The 20,728-nt window shown below is 46.2% G+C and overlaps 1 protein-coding gene and 1 pseudogene across 1 annotated transcript; both read right to left on the bottom strand.

Moving 5' to 3' along the window:
- Positions 1-10,121: 10,121 nt before the first annotated feature.
- LOC123397674 (exocyst complex component EXO70B1-like) lies at positions 10,122-12,534 on the bottom strand. The gene has a single exon (XM_045092207.1). It carries the CDS (start codon positions 12,380-12,382, stop codon positions 10,382-10,384), a length of 2,001 nt encoding a protein of 666 aa, XP_044948142.1. The 5' UTR covers positions 12,383-12,534; the 3' UTR covers positions 10,122-10,381.
- Positions 12,535-13,691: 1,157 nt separating this feature from the next.
- On the bottom strand, positions 13,692-15,269 carry LOC123396576 (annotated as a pseudogene).
- Between the last annotated feature and the right edge of the window lie 5,459 nt (positions 15,270-20,728).

The following is a 20,728-nucleotide window of genomic DNA, read 5'->3' as shown; positions in this document are numbered from 1 at the left end:
CAATGGAGGACTAGCCTTACTCATGGTAGATCTTCAGAGAGTAGGTGATCTCCTTACCCTTACAAACATCTTGGTTCAACACCACAACACGAAGTAGGAGGCTCCCAAGCAACACCTAACCAATCTAGGCGGCACCACCCTCCAAAAGGTAATAGATGTGGTAGATCAATGAACTCCTTGATCTTGTGCTTCCAAAGATAGTCTCCTCAACACAAATCACTCTCTCACAAAATATGCATGGGTAGGAGAAGATGATTTGGTTGAAAGCAGTTTGGGGAGGCTAGAGATCAAGTTTCAAATGGTTAGATTGGAATATCTTGGTCTCAACACATGAGTAGGTGGTTCTCTCTTAGAAAATGGATTTGTAAATGAAGTGTGTGTTCTGAGTGCTTCTCCCATGAATGAGAGGTGGGTGAAGGGGTATATATAGGCATCAGCCAAAATCCAACCATTACACACAAAAGAGCAAACTCGGTGACACCGAAGTTGGAAACTCGATGGTACCGATTAGCACAAAGGTGTGAACTTTTGAATTTCGGTGAGGCCGATATATAGAACACGGTGGCACCAAAAAGGTGACTAACGATCAGATGGACAAACTCGGTGGCACCGATACTCAAACTCGTAAATTCTGATTTTTTGTATCTTGGCAATAGATGTTGGTCACACTGAACTCGGTAGCACCGATGCAGTTTTGGTTGCACTGATTTGGTGGGAATGGCTAGGGTTTTGTTTGAGGTTTAAACTCGATGGATCCGATTTGGCAATGTTAGTGACACCGAATTTGTGAATGTGGAACTTGCGAGAGTGGATATGTGGGAAAATTGACTAAGTATTTAGGTGGCTAACTTTGAGCATTTGAGAAATCAGTTCATTTTACTACCTCGGACCCTTTTAATAGTATTGGCTTTTCTATGGACTCAAAAGTGATTTCTCACAAATATAAAATGAAGAGTCTTCTAGCTTGAAGCTTGAGCCAATATTATTCCTTTCTTGCATCCAGGGGTATCTCCACATAACCTTAAGCGATAGGTCTCCATGGACTAAACCTGAAATATCTAGGTGAAAGTGTTAGTCCAACAGACAATGTATGTTGTCATGAATTATCAAAATCACCAAGGGAGCATATGTGCTTTCAATAGTTCTCCTTCGTAGTTGTCCTCAAAATCCGAGCGACGTTACCCTCGGTGCGGGTAGCTGAGTGAAATTGTTCTAATTATTCCTTTTTTTATAATACACACATATAGATTAGAGTGGAATGGTTCTAAGTATGTGAAATATCAAATGTGAACCATACGATATTCTCCATCTAGATCTGGGGCGGTTACTAGGTCACCTATATTAGAGTATTTGACTTGAGGAGTCAAGCAAGGATGCTTGATCATAGGTCATACTCATCGTTAAGCATGAAATGGGGTTGCCAGTTTTCAATTCTGCATTTTAATGTCTTCATATCACTCGAGTTGTTGTACACCATGAATTGGTGTAGAGCTTTATCAAGGATATGAGTACATACCTTCGAATGATGTTGATGACGTGGCATGTAGGTGAACTTGTTGTGGATGCTCAATGTTGATGATGATCTTCTTGAGTTGGAGCTATCCATGACGTTTTGGTTCACTTTTCACCTACAATGGTTAATCATGCAAGGAAGAACATAATATTAATATATCCAAATGACATAAGTGAAATTCAATATCATAGAATTGTCAAGGATATGATTTGTTGTCTTCTTCCTTCATCTCCGAAGAAAAGATTGTTGATACTTGGCCATGTCAAGACTGCTTTTGATGAGAGTTGGTTTGCAATCTTGTGGAGTGTATTTATTCCAAGTACCTACAAAAGGTTGGATACAATACAAGGGAGCATAGTTTCCAAGTCATAAGATAGTCATATCATTGGCATGAAGGAACAGTCAGTCAAGCTCATGCCCTTGCATGCATCCGAGTGAGTCTAGCTCAAGTTTGAAGCATCAGATGTTTAAATCACTCCTCAAATGACATAACAGTTTCTCATCAAATCGTTTGGTGAATATATCAGCCAGTTGTTTGTCAGTACGAACATTCCTGAGATCGATATCTCCTTTGGCAACATGATCACGGATGAAATGATATCGCACTTGGATGTGCTTGGTTCTAGAATGTTGCACATGATTATATGCAAGCTTAATATCACTTTCATTGTCATACAACAATGGGACTTTTCTAACATGAATGCCATAATCCTTAAGCGTTTGAGACATCCATAGTAATTGAGCACAACATGATTTAGTGGCAATGTATTCAGCTTCGGCAGTTGATAAGGATACCGAGTTTTGTTTCTTAGGTGTCCAACAGACAAGAGATCTCCCAAGAAATTGACATGTACCCGAGGTGGATTTTCTATCAACCTTGTCTCCAGCATAGTCCAAGTCGGAATAGGCAACAAGATCAAAAGAAGACCCCTTGGGATACCATATGCCAAAGTTTGGTGTGTGTATAAGGTATCTCACTGTCCTTTTCACAGCCAATAGATGACACTCTTTAGGTGCTTCTTGATAGCGGGCACACATCCAAACACTTAGCATGATATCAGGACGAGAGGCACATATATGCAACAATGATCCATCATTGATCGATAAACCTTTTGATCAAAGGGTGCATCATCCTTAGTGAGCTCAAGATGTCCCCTAGTAGGCATGGGGGTTCTCATACCTTTGAATTCTTGCATGTTGAACTTCCTGATCAAGTCCTTGGTGAACTTGGTTTGAGAAATGAACGTACCTTCTCTTGATTGTTTGATTTGCAATCCAAGGAAGAACTTTAGTTCACTCATCATGGACATCTCGTACTTCTGTGACATCAGCTTTCCAAACTTTTCACTAAAATGCGGGTCAGTAGAGCCAAAGATTATATCGTCCACATGTATTTGACAAACAAATAGTTCGCCATTTACTCTTTTAGTGAATAAGGTTGCATTAATTTTTCCAATATCAAAACCCTTTTCAATGAGAAACTTCATTAGGCATTTGTACCAAGCTCTAGGTGCTTATTTAAGACCATATAAAGCTTTACGAAGTCTGTAAACATGATCAGGTTTGTTAGGGTTCACAAAGCCAGTAGGTTGTTTAACATAAACTTCCTCTTCAATTTCTCCATAGAGAAAGGCACTTTTAATATCCATTAGGTAGAGAGTTATATCATGTTAATTGGCATAAGCTAGAAGAATATGAATGCTTTCAATTCTAGCAACAGGAGCATAAGTCTCACCATAGTCCATACCTTCGACTTGTGTGTATCCTTGAGCTACAAGATGTGCTTTGTTGTGTACAACTTGTCCATCTTCAGCTTGCTTGTTTCGAAACACCCATCTTGTACCAATGATATTCTGCTCGCCTTCTGGTTTTTCAACAAGTGTCCATACTTGGTTCCTCTGGAAGTTGTGTAGCTCTTCATGCATGGCATTCACCCAATGTGGATCTTGGAGAGCTTCTTCTACCTTCAAGGGTTCAATGCTAGATATGAAAGAATAATGCTCACAAAAGTTAGCTAGTCGAGTTTTAGAGCGGGTGATTCTCTCGTTTGTTTATGTTGATGTAGATTTGTTTCAGCGGATGATCTTTATCCACTCTTGCTCTTACTCTTGACAGCTTCTTCTTGTTGGATGGAGGAGCTTCTTCTTCTTCTTCGTCATCTTGAGCATTGTCGTTGGCGTCATCTTCTTCTTGAGGTGGTGGTCAGGAAGGTTGAGGTGGATCATCAAGATGTTTATCTTCCTCTTATTCATCATGTCGTGTACCTCTTGTGGATGCTTCCATGTTATTTTGCGGTTTGCCTTCACGCAAAGTAGGAGCTTCCGCTTGAGTTGATGAAGTGCTTTCCTTCACCTCCATGGGACAAATCTTGCCAATGGACAAATCTTTGATAGCTTCCGAAGGTTCCTTATCTCCCATATCAATTGGCAATTGTTCGACTTGCGAACCGTTAGTCTCATCAAGCTTCACATCTACCGTCTCTTCAACTTTTCGAGTGAAGTTGTTGTAGACACGGTAAGCATGAGAGTTTGATCCGTAACCAAGAAGGAAACCCTCATAAGATTTAGGTGCAAATTTAGATCGGCGATGTTTATTAAGAATGTAGCATTTAGAGCCGAATATTCAAAAGTATCCAACTTGGGTTTTGTTACCGGTGAGTAGCTCGTATGTCGTTTTACTCAGAGCGTGTGCAGGTAGAGTCGGTTTATGGCATGGCAAGCTGTTTCCACGGCTTCTGCCCAAAAGTGTCTTGGAGTCTTCTATTCATCAAGCATCATTCTCGACATCTCTATGAGCGTCCGGTTCTTCCTCTCATCAACTCCATTTTATTGAGGTGTGTGATACGTCTCCATCGTATCTACTTTTCCAAACTCTTTTGCCCTTGTTTTGGACTCTAACTTGCATGATTTGAATGGAACTAACCCGGACTGACGCTGTTTTCAGCAGAATTGCCATGGTGTTGTTTTTGTGCAGAAATAGAAGTTCTCGGAATGTCCTGAAAATTTACGGAGATTTTTCTGGAATAAAATAAAAATACCTGCGCAAAGATCCACCGGAGGAGGTGGACCAGTGGGCCACAAGCCCACAGGCCGCGGCCACCCCCCTGGCCGCGCCGTGAGGGCTCGTGGGGTCCACGTGGCTCCACCACCCCCAAACTCAGCTCTATATCTTCCGTCTCGCCCGGAAAAAATCGGAGAGAAGGTTTCATCGCGTTTTATGATACGGAGGCACCGCCACATCCTGTTCTTCATCTCGAGGGCAGATCTGGAGTCCGTTTTGGGCTCCGGAGAGGGGAAATCGTCGCCATCGTCATCATCAACCTTCCTCCATCGATAATTCCATGATGCTCTTCACCGTCCATGAGTAATCTCATCGTAAGCTTTCTGGACGGTGATGAGTTGGATGAGATCTATCATGTAATCGAGTTAGTTTTTGACGAGGATTGATCCCTAGTATCCACTATGTTCTAGATTGATGTTGCTACTACTTGGCTATGCTTAATGCTTGTCACTAGGGCCCGAGTGCCATGATTTCAGATCTGAACCTATTATGTTGTCGCCAATATATGTGTGTTTTAGATCCTATCTTGCAAGTTGTAGTCACCTACTATGTGTTATGACCGGGAAACCCCGGAGTGACAATAGCCGGAACCACTCCCGGAGATGACCATGGTATGAGGGGTTCATGTATTCACCGCGTGTTAATGCGTTGGTCCGGTTCTTTATTAAAAGGAGAACCTTAATATCCCGTAGTTTCCATTAGGACCACGCTGCCGCGGGAGGGATGGACAATAGATGGCATGCAAGTTCTTTTCCCTAAGCACGTATGACTACATACGAAATACATGCCTACATTAGATTGACGAACGGGAGCTAGTTACTTATCTCTTTGTGTTATAGCTGTTACATGATGAATCACATCCAGCATACTCATCCATCACCGATCCACTGCCTACGAGTCTTTTACTACTGGTCCTTGCTATGTTACTTGTCTAGGCTTGCCCCTTGCTACAAGAGGGATTGGGCCACTTTGCTGCTGCTACTGTTGCTACTGCTGTTACTCTATTGTTACTTGCTACTGCTGTCACTACTGCTGTGACTTTGCTGTTACTTGTTGCAAGACTTTTCTGGAGCCGTTGCCTGGGAAGAATAGTTCCTCGTCCACGTGATCTTTACTAGCGCCATTGATACAACAGTTAGGAATAATCTGCCGTCAACAGATTATTTCTGGCACCGTTGCTATCATAATACTTTGCTACTGATACTTTGCTTGCAGACACTAATCTTTCAGGTGTGGTGGAATCTGACAAACTCAGCTGCTAATACTTGAGAATATTCTTTCGCTTCTCCTTTGGCGAACCAAAAAATTTGGGTTGAATACTCTACCCTCGAAAACTGTTGCGACCCCCTATACTTGTGGGTTATCAGTGTGTACGTTGCCAAGAACTCATGTAAGATACCTTCTTCATCAATAAAAGTATCCACATCAGTGTTCTTGAACTCCGTTTCGTTGTTGCTTCAAACCTTCTTTATCTTCACTTCAAACTAGTTTTGAGCTTTTCGAGCAAAGTTCTTGAAGATCATTTGTACCTGCGACTTATCATTGAGAAAAATTCACCCACATAAATCTGGAAAAATCATCAACAATAACTAGACCACAAGAATTTCCACTAAGACTCTTGTAAGCATTGGGACCAAAGAGATCCATGTGAAGCAGCTCGAGGGGTCTTCTTGTGGTCATGATGTTCTTCACGGGATGACTTCCACCAACTTGTTTTCCTGCTTGACAAGCACTGCAAAGTCTATCTTTGTCAAATATAACATATTTAACACCAAGAATATGATCACCTTTGATGAGTTTGTCAAGATTACGCATACCAACATGTCCAAGCCTTCTATGCCATAACCAACCTTTAGAAGATTTTGCGATAAGACATGTACAGGGTTTGGATATCTTAGAGAAATCAACAATGTATAGATCACCTCTACGGAAACAAGTAAAGACATTGTTATCATTGTCGCTACGAAACACTCGGCATTCAACTTTTGTAAATAGCACATCGAAACCGAAATCTGCTAGTCTAGATACGGAAAGTAGATTGTAGCCTAGAGATTCTACTAGCATAACATTCTGAATGGAACTGTCATGAGATACGGCCACCTTACCGAGACCAAGTACCTTACCTTTGGAGTTGTCTCCAAAAGTTACATACCTTCGAGGTCCACGACTCGGTGTGATTTCATGGAACATGTCTTTATCTCCGTTCATGTGATGAGTGCGTCCACTGTCGAGAACCCACTCCTTACCACCGGCCATGTAGTCTTTAAGGTTAGCCATAAGACTAAGATTCTTCATGGTCTTCTCATACTCGGTGTCGAAGTTCTCATCATCATTGTAGTAGCCACGTTCCGCATAGTCATCATGGGGTGAAGTTTCCTCGTAAGAGATAAAAGTTTCATCAGAAATTTGACTATTACAATATTCAAGTTTATACATTTGAATGGCTTCAACAATGATGTTGTTGATGGTAATGACATTTCCTTTGGTACGCATGAGGTCACGAAGCTCAAATAGCCATTTATCGAAGTTAGGATCGGTTGGCTTCATCTTATGAAAAGCAATGTATTTGTGAACAATGATATCAAGATTTTCAAGGAATAATTTTGATATCTTTTCTCTAAGTATTTCCAAAAGGTATGAGCACACTCAAAGTTTTGCAACTCATTAAGCACACTTCTTGGTAATCCTCTAATGATAAGATTAACAGTATTGAGGTTACCAAGCATGTTAACTTCATCATCATGATAAAGATGTATGGGGTCAGTGGGAGGCGCGTAGGGATATTCAATATACTTGCGCAAATGAAACTCATCGAATATATTAAGCATTTCGTCTTTCCATTGTCTAAAGTACTCCCCATCAAGAATATGCACTTGACAACTAAAAATGTGGGAACTAGTCACATTCATCTTCCTCCAATGGCGGTTAAACCAAGGTTTTGGAGACCTTGCTCTCATACCAATTGAGGGATCGATAGAAGATGTGTCTAGAGGGGGGTGAATAGACTACTTGTCAAGATAAAAATTCTAGCATATCCTAATTTCTAGGAGGGCAGAAATCTAGCAGTTGTAACAAGTCTTGGTCACCCTACACATGCAGTTCTAAGAGTATAGCAGTGGAAAGTAAAACATGCAAGTGTAATGTAGAGGAATAATGTAGGGAGATCAAACGCATGAGGTGGAGACGGTGATTTTTGCCATGGTTCCGATAGGTGGCGCTGTCGTACGTCCATGTTAGTGGAGACTTCAACCCACAGAGGGTAACGACTGCGAGAGTCCATGGAGGGCTCCACCCACAGAGGGTCCACAAAGAAGCGGCCTTGTCTATCCCACCACGGCTTTCGTCCACGGAGGACTAGCCTTACTCACGGTAGATCTTCACGAAGTAGGCGATCTCCTTGCCCTTACAAACATATTGGTTCAACTCCACAACACGAAGTAGGAGACTCCCAAGCGACACCTAACCAATCTAGGAGGCGCCACCCTCCAAAAGGTAATAGATGTGGTAGATCGATGACCTCCTTGCTCTTGTGCTTCTAAAGATAGTCTCCTCAACACAAATCACTCTCTCGCAGAATATGCATGGGTAGGAGAGGATGATTTGGTGGGAAATAGTTTGGGGAGGCTAGAGATCAAGTTTCAAATGATTGGATTGGAATATCTTGGTCTCAACACATGAGTAGGTGGTTCTCTCTCAGAAAATGGATTTGGAAATGAAGTGTGTGTTCTGAGTTCTTCTTCCACGAATAAGAGGTGGGTGAAGGGGTATATATAGGCAACAGTCAAAATCCAACCGTTACACACAAAAGAGCAAACTCGATGACACCGAAGTTGGAAACTCGGTGGTACCGATTAGCACAAAGGTGTGAACTTTTGAATTTCGGTGAGATCGATATGTAGAACTTGGTGGCACCGAAAAGGTGACTAACGGTGAGATGGCCAAACTCGGTGGCACTAATACTCAAACTCGGAAATTCTGATTTTGTGTATCTTGGCAACATAATGTTGGTCACACTGAACTCCGTAGCAGTGATGCAGTTTCGCTTGCACCGATTTGGTGGGAATGGCTAGGGTTGTGTCTGAGGTTCAAACTCGATGGATCTGATGTGCAATGTTGGTGACACCGAATTTGTGAATGTGGAACTTGAGAGAGTGGATATGTGGGAAAAATGACTGAGTGTTTAGGTGGCTAACTTTGAGCATTTGAGTAATTAGTTCATTTTACTACCTCACCCCTTTAATATTATTGGCTTTCCTATGGACTCAAAAGTGATTTCTCATAAATATAAAATAAAGAGTCTTCTACCTTGAAGCTTGAGCCAATATTATTCTTTTCTTGTATCCAGGGGTATCTCCATATAACCTTAAGCCATAGCTCTCCATGGACAAAACCTGAAATATCTAGGTGAAAGTGTTAGTCCAAGAGACAATGTGTGATGTCATGAATTATCAAAATCACCAAGGGAGCATATGTGCTTTCAATAGTTCTCCTTCGTAGTTGTCCTCAGAATCGGGGCGACGTTACCCTCGGTGCGGGTAGCTGAGGAACTGGCATATATATTCTTGTGGCTTCACGGGCCGAACTAGGGCCCACTTGACCAACTGCCTAGAGGACAACCAAAGTCGCGGGTCTCGTCATTAGCAAGATGGAAGCCACTGAAAACTTGGCGTGTACTTCAAGGAGAGATTTTGTATCCAACATGTTTATCCTTAGTTGGCAATCGATCTTATGTGAACCTAGGTACCCCCGATGTCTATATAAGCCAAGGGTTTAGGTCCATAGACACACACATATACACCTTAGGGCTTACAGCATACTCATATGATCTCGAGATAGATCTCCTTGTACTTGATACCACCTCACCTCAATATATCAAAGGAGGATGTATGGTTTTACCTCCTCGAAAGGGTCCGAACCTGGATAAACATCGTCTCCCCTTTCTCCTCTTACTCGTTGATTCAAGATCCACTGCTCGTGGCACACTACTCAAGTCGAGCCGAATTTAGCATCGAGAGGGGGGAGTTGGTGCTCGTGTGCGGTGAAATGGGAGTCGCTTGTCGAGGGAGAAGGGATGTCGATGACACTTATTCGGAGAGAAGCGATGATGATGACGCCAATGTGTTACGTCGATGAGATTTTCTTTACACACGCGCGTGTGTGTGTGAGAGGTATATTGTGTGCCGTTCATCAGATCCTTTCACAATTTCCATTGTTGACAAGGTCGACGTTTGGTCATATATTTGTTGAGAAAACTAAAATGCAAGAAATTGACCTGCACGTTCTTGACATGATTTTTTCTCTTCTCGATAAAAGGAAACAATGCAATAGTGCTGATGAATTCCAGCATGTGTAATACTCCAGCAAAGAGGCTACGAAAATACATTTGATTCAGATTTTAGGTTTAATTAATACTCCATTAGTCTAAAAATACTTATAGTAGTAATTGATGTATCTAAATGTATTTTAGTACTAGATATATCCATTTGTATGTATTTTCATGATAAGTAATTCCGGACCGAGGGATTAGTACCGTCGAATGCAAAAAGAAATGTTTAATTAATAGTACATGGATTAATGGATACAGTACATATACATATATCTATCTGCCCTGAGAAATGCAGTAAGTAAATACATCACCTCTGTTCTTTAATATAATCAGCAAAAAACAAGACAAAAACGATAAACGATTTAATAGTACATTTCTTAAACCAAGAATTAGCTCGATCGGTCAAATGCTACTCCGATCCCCCTTTAAACTTAAACAATGGATCGATCAATTGGTGTTGCTGGGGTTTATTACTGTATTTATCATGTCCTCCTCCTACTCATGGACGAGGGGTTACCGTCGAAGAGCTCGTCGATGATCCCCTCCAGGTCCTCCGCGCTCAGCTTCACGTACTTCTCCGCCTGCCTCCCGGCGCTGAACGTCTGCGCGAACCGCCCCAGGAACGACCGGTACGCCGGCACCACCACGGCGGCGATGGAAACCCGGAGCTCCGACTGCAGCTGCTCGTCGCTCACCACCCACGCTCCCTGCGTCCTCTGGATCTCGTCCATGGCCGAGTTGAACTGCTTGAACCGCTCCTTGAGCAGCGGCTTCTGCACGTGCCCCTTCACCGTCAGCACGCCGTCATCGCGGAGCAGGGTCAGCACCCGGTTCCACGTCTCCCGCTGGTAGTTCTTGTGGTACTGCCTCAGGTTCGTCGACTGCTTCCGCGCCCACGTCTCGCCCAACATGGCGTTCGTCTCCGGCGAGCCACGGATCTTCTGCAGCATGTACCGCCCGTTGTTCATCAGGAAGATGCTGCTCAGGGCCGGATCCTTGTACAGCCGCGACTTCCCTTCCAGGTTCCCCTGGAGGAGCTCCATCACCTCCATCAGCTGCGCCGCGAACGGGTTGTTGTCCTCCGCGTCCACGGCGTCGCTCCGCCGGTGCTCCCGGAACACCTGCTCAAGCGTGCTGTTGTATTCGCACGTGTACTTGAGGTAGTTCATCACGTAGCGGGTCAGCGGGTGCACGGCGCCGCCGGGGACCGGCTGCCTGCCCGCGTCCGCGCGGATGGAGCTCTCCAGTTCGCAGAAGATGCTGGCCGCCGACTCGCCGATCCGGGAACGTGCGGCGGCGATCTCGGTCTTGAGGTCTGCCAGGGCGTTGCCCTTCTTGTCGGCGGCGGGTTCGTCGTCCGCGGAGGCGCACAGGAAGGCGTCGATGACGGGGGATGAGTCGCGGACGGCCTCGTACATGTCGAGCACCTTGAAGAGCTTCTCGGCGGAGCGGCGTGTCATGGCCACTGCCTCCGTGAAGTTGAGCATGTGGAGCATGACGCAGCGGGCCAGGTCGGCGAAGACGCCCCTGCCGACGCCGGCGTGGGGGCCGGTGAAGACGCGGCCGCAGAGTTCGTGCTCCGTGGAGAGGCCCACGTTGATGGTGTGCCTGAACGCCTTGATCCACGTCACGATCTCCGTCTCCAGCGTCTCCCACGTCATCCGCACGACGTCGTCGATGCTCGCCTTCTCGTACCCGAGCGCGCGCACCGACGCGTCGAACGCGTTCCGGCGTGCCACCAGCAACATCTGCGTGCACTCCGTCACGTAACCTGCGGCCACCATGACGTCGGCGATGGACCGGAGCCGCTCCACGGTCTCCGGCGTGTACGGTGGTTTGGCCTCCGCCGCTGCAGGGGCGGTGTCGGGTGGTCGTAGGACGCACCGGTCGGCCTCGTGTCCACCTTGCTCGAACGAGGGCGGCCGCCTTATCAACTTGCAGGTGTCCGCCTTGGGCTCGAGCAGCGCGTGGAACTCGTCCTCGAGGAATGCCATGGAACGCTGCAGCACGGCGGTGACCCGGTGCGCGCCGGAGGCGTACTTGCTGCTGGCCTCCGGGTTCTTGGCGAACGCGGACGCGAGGGCCGCAATGCGCGCGATGGCCGCAAGCACCACCGGCGGCTCGCCATTGGCCCACTTATCCCGCGAGTTCTCCGACTGCACGATCTGCAGCTCGACGGCGGCGGCGAACTTCTCCGGCGTCGCCTCCGGGAGGCTCAGCGGCGCTTCGCCGTTCAGCCCCACGATAAAGGCATCGATCTCCCCCGACAACTCGGACACGCCCGGGCCGCCGCAGCCGTCCTCCTCATCGTCCTCGCATTCCTCCTTGATCTGGTCCCAGGTGGCGACGGCGGAGCCCCTCCGGTCGTGGTCGCCATGCCGGAGGGTGCCGAGGGAGAGGTTGCGGTCGACCTCCCGGGCCTTGTTGCTGGAGGCCGAGGAGAAGCTGCTGGACTTCTGCGGTGCCTGATTCCGGCTGTCCATTTCTTGGGAAGAGCCGAATTGCGGCAAGAGAATGGCTCTCGGGGCGGGGCGCGTCGTAATGGTCAATAGTTGTTGGTGGTCCGCGCGCGTTGCTGGGTTGGCATGCAGAGGTGGAGAGAGAATGGAGGAGACAGAGGTCGGAGGTTGAGGGCCGGGATGCTCCACCATTTGAAAGGGTCTCTGCTACGCCCGGCATCAACACACACCTAAGGCTTCGTTCGGTGGTAGAATCCAAGTGTGGATTCTACCCTCCCAGGGATTGGGCGATCCCCGTCATGTCACCCACCCCCACCATTCCTCATTCATAGAAATCCCTGTGTGCATAGTATGTGTTCGGTTGCTCCCCTTCTAATTCATACTAAAAGACAACCAGTCACCCAAACGAATATGTGAACAGTATACTGAAAGACAAACTTATCTCAAATAGACAGCAAAATATTTATCATACAAATTTACAGTATATGTCATCCAAACGAAGTTGGAGTATATGTCATACAAATTTATCTCAAATAGACAGCAAAATATTTCTAAAAATTCTCACTTATTCTAAGCTAGAGTCCATCAACTTTCAGAAAATGGTTTACAATCCCTCCAAAATCGTTTAAGATATACTAGAAATGTTACATAATTTATCTCGTCGATGCAGCTTCCATAGCGATTGATGCACTGCATTGGCAATAAAGGCAGTTAGTCCATATCAAAGAACTAATATGTGAGCAGTATACATGAACAAAGAAATAAATATGAGATGTCTTACTTCTCGCAATCAACAATCAAGAAATAATCATGAACTGATATACATGAACAAATAACTAATATGTTTCAATGTGAGCAAAGAAATACTGAAGAAATAATCATGAACTTATATACATGAACAAAGAAATAAATATGAGATGTCTTACTTCTGGCAATCAACAATCAAGAAATAATCATGAACTAATAATCTCAAATATTGAAGAATAACAACAGCACCACAACCACAGTGGGCTGGAACTGCATACATGCATTTGAATCAACCAGCGCACCAACCCCAAGCACCGATCCAATATCTATAATAAATCAACCATGAAGAGCAGCCCCACTCTCTTAAAAATCCACAATCTATCTACTGATCTCCTTCCTCACCCATCCCAATCTCCTTTTCCTTAAAAAATAAGACTATCATATTTGAAATATTTGTCATGTATTATTTACTTATTTTAATTCACGCTAGAACAACACATTTTGCAGTTGTTATATTACAATAGCAATGAGCAGGCCAAACATCAATTGATAAAAAAAACAAGGGAGCTTCATGTGAGTACCTGAGTTATTCCATTTCCGCTCTTAGCCACATAAGAGCGGTCTCCGGTCTGGCACTCATGAAAATCTCTCGGTTCTCGGGGATCTTGAACACTCAGAAAGCCTTGATTTCTTCCTCGGGTGTGATATCCATTGTTTTCAGTAGATCAATGCAATTTTTGATAGAGTACTCGTCCACAACCCTTGGCTTGTTCCTCTCATCTTCCACCTGCTTCGCCCTTATTTCCAAGTACTTCTCCATCATTTGCAGCCACATCGCTATTCGCCCCCCTCCGCCTCTTTGGTTCTTTTTCTTGTCCATTTCTTGAGGGTGCTGTAGCTAAACTTGGTTGCGTTTGATGGGGCTCCACAACAATATTTTCTTGCACGAACACCTCCTCAACATCTTCATCAATCTGCACCCTTTCTCCTCCAAGATTCTCACCATTGGCTGATGGTTCTCCTCCAATATTATCACTATGGTATGATGTTTCTCCATGATTCTCGCGAAGATACTCACCAGCTCCTCCCAAATTCTCGAATTGTGCTTGGGTTGAGTACTGTGATGACTCGATAGATGTGAAGTTGTATGTCCCTTCAGCAGTTTGGCCTACAAGTTAAAGTGACAATCGAATATAAGATTTCGAAATAAAAGACTGAACAAACATAAAACAATGACATGAGTATATGAATGAAGTTGATAACTGACCATCATGCAATTCTCCCAAAGCGTCAAAAAGAGGGAAACCTTTTGTCTTGAACTTTCCAGCTTTAGGGTGTGACTACATAGTTGACAAAAACAATGAGATTAGAGCATGCAACAAAGCAATGAAATGTTTAGGGAATAACAATGACATTCTTACTATGATAATGTTTTTCCAAAGTGGTGGATCTGCTAGAATCTTGCACTGCTGGTCATCCCATGAAACACCGCTTTGCTTCCTTATCTCTTTAATCATCATATAATCTCTTTTCAACTCTGTCTCCTTTTCTTGGATCTTCTTCTTCTCGTACCTAGCATATGGATTCTTCTGGTGGAATTTCTTCACTATCTTATTCCATGCTTCAGAGCTCCATCCATTTTGACCCTTGTGTTCAGGTGTAGCATGCTCGCGAAGGAAGTCCACGAGATCTTTCTCAAGGCTTGCATTCCATTGTGCTCTATCTTCTGCATTCCACGTATCATGTTAATGTACCTTTTTCTATCTTAACTATTTTCACATAGCTAGAGAAATATTTAAGATTGTACAAGAGCTAGTTTATTACCTTTTGGAGACCCTCTCCTCCTCTTTTCCACACTCCCTGTAGGGGGTGACGCTCTATGCCTTTCGGCAACTTCTTTCATGAGGTTCAACCTTGGTGATCCTCGAGCAGTCATCATAATGATTTCTGGACAAAACAAGTATCCAAGTGACTATTTATAACATGAGATGAAAGTAAAACAAGTTTCAAAGTGACAAATTATTACAAGCTTCATTGTTCCCTAAGGTTGCCGCTGATAATCTGCCCACATTTGATGAGCAATTGCATCCCTAAGGTTATCGCCTTCATGTTTGACTTGATGATTTTGAGGATTGTCACCATCAGGAAGATCCACAAAATTCATGGGGGGTATGTTGTTTGGTTGATTATCTAACCAACGCTCATCTCCTTGGTGAGATCGAATGATGTTATGTAAGATTGCTGCTGCTGCTGGTAGCTTGACTTGATTCTCTATTCGATGATGTGTACCCACTTTCAGAATTGGGAACCGCTTCTTCAAGACTCCCAATGCCCATTCGATATGATTTCGTAACACGGCATGCCGATGATTAAATAGCTCCCTATGATTTTGGGGTCAACGGCGACCGCGTGCAAACTCCTTGAGATGGTACCGAACACCACGGTACGGTGCCAAGAAGTAAGGAGTGTTGGCATAACCGCCATCAACCAGATAAAACTTGCTCGGGGGTACTTGAAACCCATTGTTAAGTGCTGAGCGAAGAACTCTAGCATCACTCGCGGATCCCTCCCAACCACAAGAAATGAAGGTGAAGTTTAAGTCGAAGTCACACACGAGCATAACATTATGGCTGAGGGTCCCTTTCCTATTTCTAAACGGTGCGGCCTTTTCTCCTGAAATTGTTATGGGAACATGTGTCCCATCAATGGCCCCAATGCAGTTCTACAACAAAATAGTACAGGTCAGCATCTAAAACATGAAGAGTAAGATCTCAATTTGGATGGACGATGTGGATGGAAGTTGACGAAGCAAAAACCTGAAAATAAGGAAAGAATCTCGTGCTCGATTGAATCTTTGGATGTACTTGATCAGGATTTGGAGGCTTCAAGAAATGCTTAGATAGAGTAGGGATTATGTTGAAGAAATTCTTCATGTGCCAATGGAAAGTATCCCCGCTGTGACCAAAGCAAACTTGAAGATCTTCGGAGGAAGAATTGTGGGATAACATCCACAGAAACGATGCTAGTTTCTCTTCGACTTTAATTCTAGTGTCAGACACCAAATTCTCGCGTCGAAGATAACCAACCAAAGATCTGAAAATATGAGGTTCCATCCTAAATGCTACGAGGCAGTTTTTGATGTGTCCTTCGAGTAACTCATTAACAAACATCTCGCCTGTTAGCAACGACGTATGACGCCGAATCCTCGGCTCCCTACTAGCAACTCCACCGGTCTCCATCAAATGTAGCGCAGGGAAAACAAATAGCATCATTTCGTCATCCTCCTCCTCCCTCTTCCTAATGCAATCCCTCATATCTGAATCCATTTTATGACTAAAGAAGAAAAAGACCACTAGTTATCACTACTGATAATCTCTATAATCTCTATAATCACTAAAGTAGTTGATTCAGCAACATGTACTGATTAATCTCTATAATCCTACAGCAGTTTAGAGCCTTCAGACCATTACCAAGTCTGAACTCCTAATTAACTGAAATAGATTGGCAAAAGTTTCAGATGTTAACTCCTAATTAACTAAAACACCTACTGATGCAGCCACAACGTTGTGCCTGTTGACCACCTACTGATGTGAGGTTATCACTCACCAACCACGTATGAATGGCCTTTCTTGGAGCCATTAAACAACCAACCCACGATTGCATTTCTTGCTTGCAGAGCCCTGACCTGAACCTGAACCTAAGCCTTTCGAATTGCTCCTGGCCAGGTGGACGCCATGGAGCAGGGGAAGAAGAAGCAGACGGGGAGGCTGCAGAAGGTCCTGAGGAAGGTGGCATTTTTACCTGCAGACGGGGAGGCTGCAGGTCAGGTCGAGCTCCTCCCAGGTCGAGCTCCTGCTCTCACCTCCTCGCTGCAGCCGTCTCCTCCCCTCCTCCTAGTCTCGTCCTCTCCCTTCTGGATCAAAAGGGAGCTCTGCTCTGCACGGATCTGGCACACAAACGCAGCCGGCGGCAGGTCCGGTTGATTTAGGCACGGATCTGGCCGAGAAACGCAGGCAAGACGGAGTATGTACCTCTGGTAGGTTCATGGAGGAGGAAGGGAGAACGCTCGCGGAAGGTTGGCGCTTCTTTGTTCCCGCTGATGCCGTGCCCTCCGTCCCCGCGGCCGACACCTTCGCCGTCGTCGTTGTCGCCTAGGGTTCACGAGAGGAGAGGCGTTTCTGTTTTTTGGAAGGAGAGGCGGGGGTTGATTCCACGGGAGGAGAGGTGGGGGTTGATTCCCTGCTGAAACCCGGCGGTTTTGGACGGGATGTAATCCCAGTCGGGATTAACCGAAGACAGTTAACTGATTCATAGGTATTTAATCCCGGTCGGGGCAAAACCCTGGGCTTTGACCGGGTTTCGGCGTCGATCCCGGCGGGGGAAGTCCTAACCGAACGAAGCCTAAATGTTTGGAGCGCACCGTCCAAACACCTTTTGTCATGCAACATCGTGCATCAAACGTATTAGAGCATGGTTAATAGTATAGCCAACTTCTGGCTATAAGCAGTTTTATAGCTCGTCTTATAGCTAGCTTATACAATAGTTAGCTATAAAAGAGTACTACTTTTATCATATATGGTCCATCTTTCATTCTCACAAAGCATCTAGGAGCACGTGCTAGAGCTGGCTCTTCACGAAGGGCCTGCTTCCCTTCTCTCTCCTCTTCTCTCTCATCCAACTCATCAAAAATATAGTATTTTAATCCTTACAGTCTGCTGACTCTACCTTATTGTACTTGCTCTTAGAACCGACTGAACAGTTCCACCAAATATTCTCACCATGCATTCGTTCCTTCTCAGAGCGGACGTGACCGAATGACCCCCTACTTGCATTTATATCGATCAAATCGATGTGACCAGACTACTGGCCAGAATCATTCCAATGCAAACGCGGGGGGCTGTGCAAGCTGTACGATTGCACAGGCCCCAAAATCTGAAGGCCCTGATCGAAGGAAAAAACACGGAAGGATCCTGTTTATTCGCTCGCTCTCTGACTTTTTGGATGGCTTGCTCGATCTTAAAGACAACTTCAACGGACCGATTTAAACGGACAACGATTTCTTTCACTTTTTGTCCATTTGAGTCGGCCAGGCGAACATGAACGTCCGCTTTTGTATATAGATCCGATCGTGTGACCAACTTTGACCGGACCCATTTTTACCGGCGAGAAAAAAAAACATTAAACAAAATTAAACATCAAAAGCCGGCCACGAAGGCCTACGATAGTCCACGCGTCGCGTCCGCAATACATTGAATTAAAAAAAAACTAAAACTGCGTCCATGTAGTCCTAGGCGGCGTTGTCATCGTCGGGGCCGGTGAGGTCGACCAACGTTGGTGCAGGGCCGGCCCACGGGAACGCCGAGTTCCAGAACGCAGCTGCCTGCGCCTTCGTCGTCTGCTCCACCGGCGCGGGCTGTGGTGGTGGCGGTGGCAACGCAGCAGCGCAAGCACGCTCCTCCTCCTCCGCCTCCCGCCGCTCCTCTTCCTCCTTCTCCATCTCCATGTGCCGCAGGCCTTCGGCGCGCTCCGCCTGCAGGTGCATCGACCTCCAGTGCTCGAGGTAGGCCTGCTCCTACTCCGGTGTCGCGCCCAGCCAGATGGGCGGCGCGCTGACGAACTACTGGACGGCGCCGGTCCACTGGTAGACTTGTCGTGGCAGCGCGGGCTCGGGCTCGGGCTCCGACGGAGGTGGCACGACGCAGTCGCCGACGGCCGACAGTGCCATGGCCTCCGCGAGCTGCCGCTCGTACGCCTCCTCCTCTTCGGCGGCGCGTCAGCTTCTTCCTCGCTGTCGCGGAGGACACCAGCGAGCGCCGCCTGGTAGGCGGCCTCAGCCTCCTGGTCCTCGTCGCTGATGACAGGCGGCGGCGGGGGATGGCCTCCTGGCTGCACTTGGCGCACGCCACGGCGACGCTGCTGCTCGTGCTCCACCGCGAACCACTGCTCCGCCGTTAGCAGACGCCGCCGCTTCCTCACCTCCTCCAGATGCACCCGCGTCGACCGCGGCACGACCGGCACCGGAATCCTCTCCTGATCCAGGTGCCAGCCGTGCGGCAGCGTGACATCGGTGTAAGGGAGTGCGACGCGGTGCTCCCAGTGCCACCGCGCTTGGTGCACCGGGACGCTCACGCGCCGGCGAGGCCGCGAAGAAGACGGCGGGGAGGTGGCGTGGGGGAAGAGCGGGGCCTTGCCCTTGTTTGGGAAGCCGCCGGCCATGGTGGGCTAGGGTTTCGGTCACCGAGGAGGTGGCGAGGTGGGGACGGGGCGGGTTCTAGAAGCGGGTGGCGGAACCTACCGCATGCTCGGAATAAAAAAGGCCGTCCGCGGTCGCCGACGCATGGGTCCGAGGATGGCGGCCGTTATAAATTAGGTTGACCGCGGTAGTTTGGGGCGGACACTGAGGGGGCACGCGCGTGTCCGCTTCACGTCTGCGTCGACGCATTTCAGTCGTAAATTTGGGTTGAAAATGGGTCGGCGCGGACGCGTTTTGATAATGGATCGACGCGTTGGACCAATCTTTTTTGTCCACACCGACCCAAACGGACGACGATGGACGAAATGGATCGCCATGTTGGCGTTGCCCTAAAAGGCGGCCGGATGTGCGTGAAGTGGAGCAACGGTGAGGCCGAGTATCCAGCCAACAGACCCATATGTCCTCACTTCCCTTTCGGCTCTATTTGTGAAAGATCCAAATAAAAAGCTAGGCAAGCTAGTTAATTACTGGGCTTACTACTACGTACAACATGTGAACATCTGCTAAATTAGGAAGGTACTTAATTTTAATCAGAATTAATGTTATTAACACACTAGCCTTAATCCAATTTCTAGTTCCAAAATTCTTTGCCTACTCAACTACTAGCGCAAGAATGACTCAATGGATTTTTGTTTTTGGTAGTAATTTCAATGGATTTAAAAACTATGTTTCAAAAAATACTAGATGAGGGATGCTTTTTGGTAAAATAGGTGTCCAGTTTATAGTTTCAGTAAGATTTGCAAATAAAACTTTATTATTTTGGTACTATATTTACTCTCGCACTATTGTATGGTATATTTTCAAATATTGTATGAAATAACACATATTCAAAGCTATATAATTAAGTGAAAATATGTCTGGTTATATTAGTTATTTAGTTTTTTGCTATTTTTGGGCCATATTTTGCTTTTCGCACCGGGCCCCGAATTCCTGGAGAGGGCCGTGAACGCGGTGATCGAAAAGCCTACTCCGACGCTTGCCTCAAAACGATGTTGGTCCATCCAAGCAGACTATTTAAGCTAGTTGGCTTTGTCGGAAAACGCAATCTTCACTTCATGACCTTTGCATATGTTCTCCTTCACACACCGCAAAGATGGACAAGTATGGAGCGGTTCAGGATGGTTCTTGGCGCCGACAGGTCGTTTAGATCATGACATCGCATCCCTGGGTCTCCGGGCTCATCGGCACCCATGGTCAAGGAGAAGGTGGTGATCTCCGACAACGAGGAGCAGCTGCAACAACCCCTCCACGGCAAGGTCACACTTATAGACTAGGAGTACATGCAACAACTATCTCGAGCTGCTGCTCCACCAAAATCGCTTGTTGAATGCGGTTTGACGCCGTCACGCGACTATCCTATCAACGGCAAG

Source organism: Hordeum vulgare, chromosome 5H (genome assembly GCF_904849725.1).
Source record: "Hordeum vulgare subsp. vulgare chromosome 5H, MorexV3_pseudomolecules_assembly, whole genome shotgun sequence".
In the NCBI taxonomy this organism is placed as follows: Eukaryota; Viridiplantae; Streptophyta; class Magnoliopsida; order Poales; family Poaceae; genus Hordeum; species Hordeum vulgare.
Note: the sequence above shows the minus strand (reverse complement) of the source record. Positions and strands in the feature narration are given on the sequence as shown.

What these genes read in the sequence shown, in the direction of transcription:
- LOC123397674 (XM_045092207.1), bottom strand. Translation starts at nt 12,382, where the DNA reads ATGGACAGCCGGAATCAGGCACCGCAGAAGTCCAGCAGCTTCTCCTCG.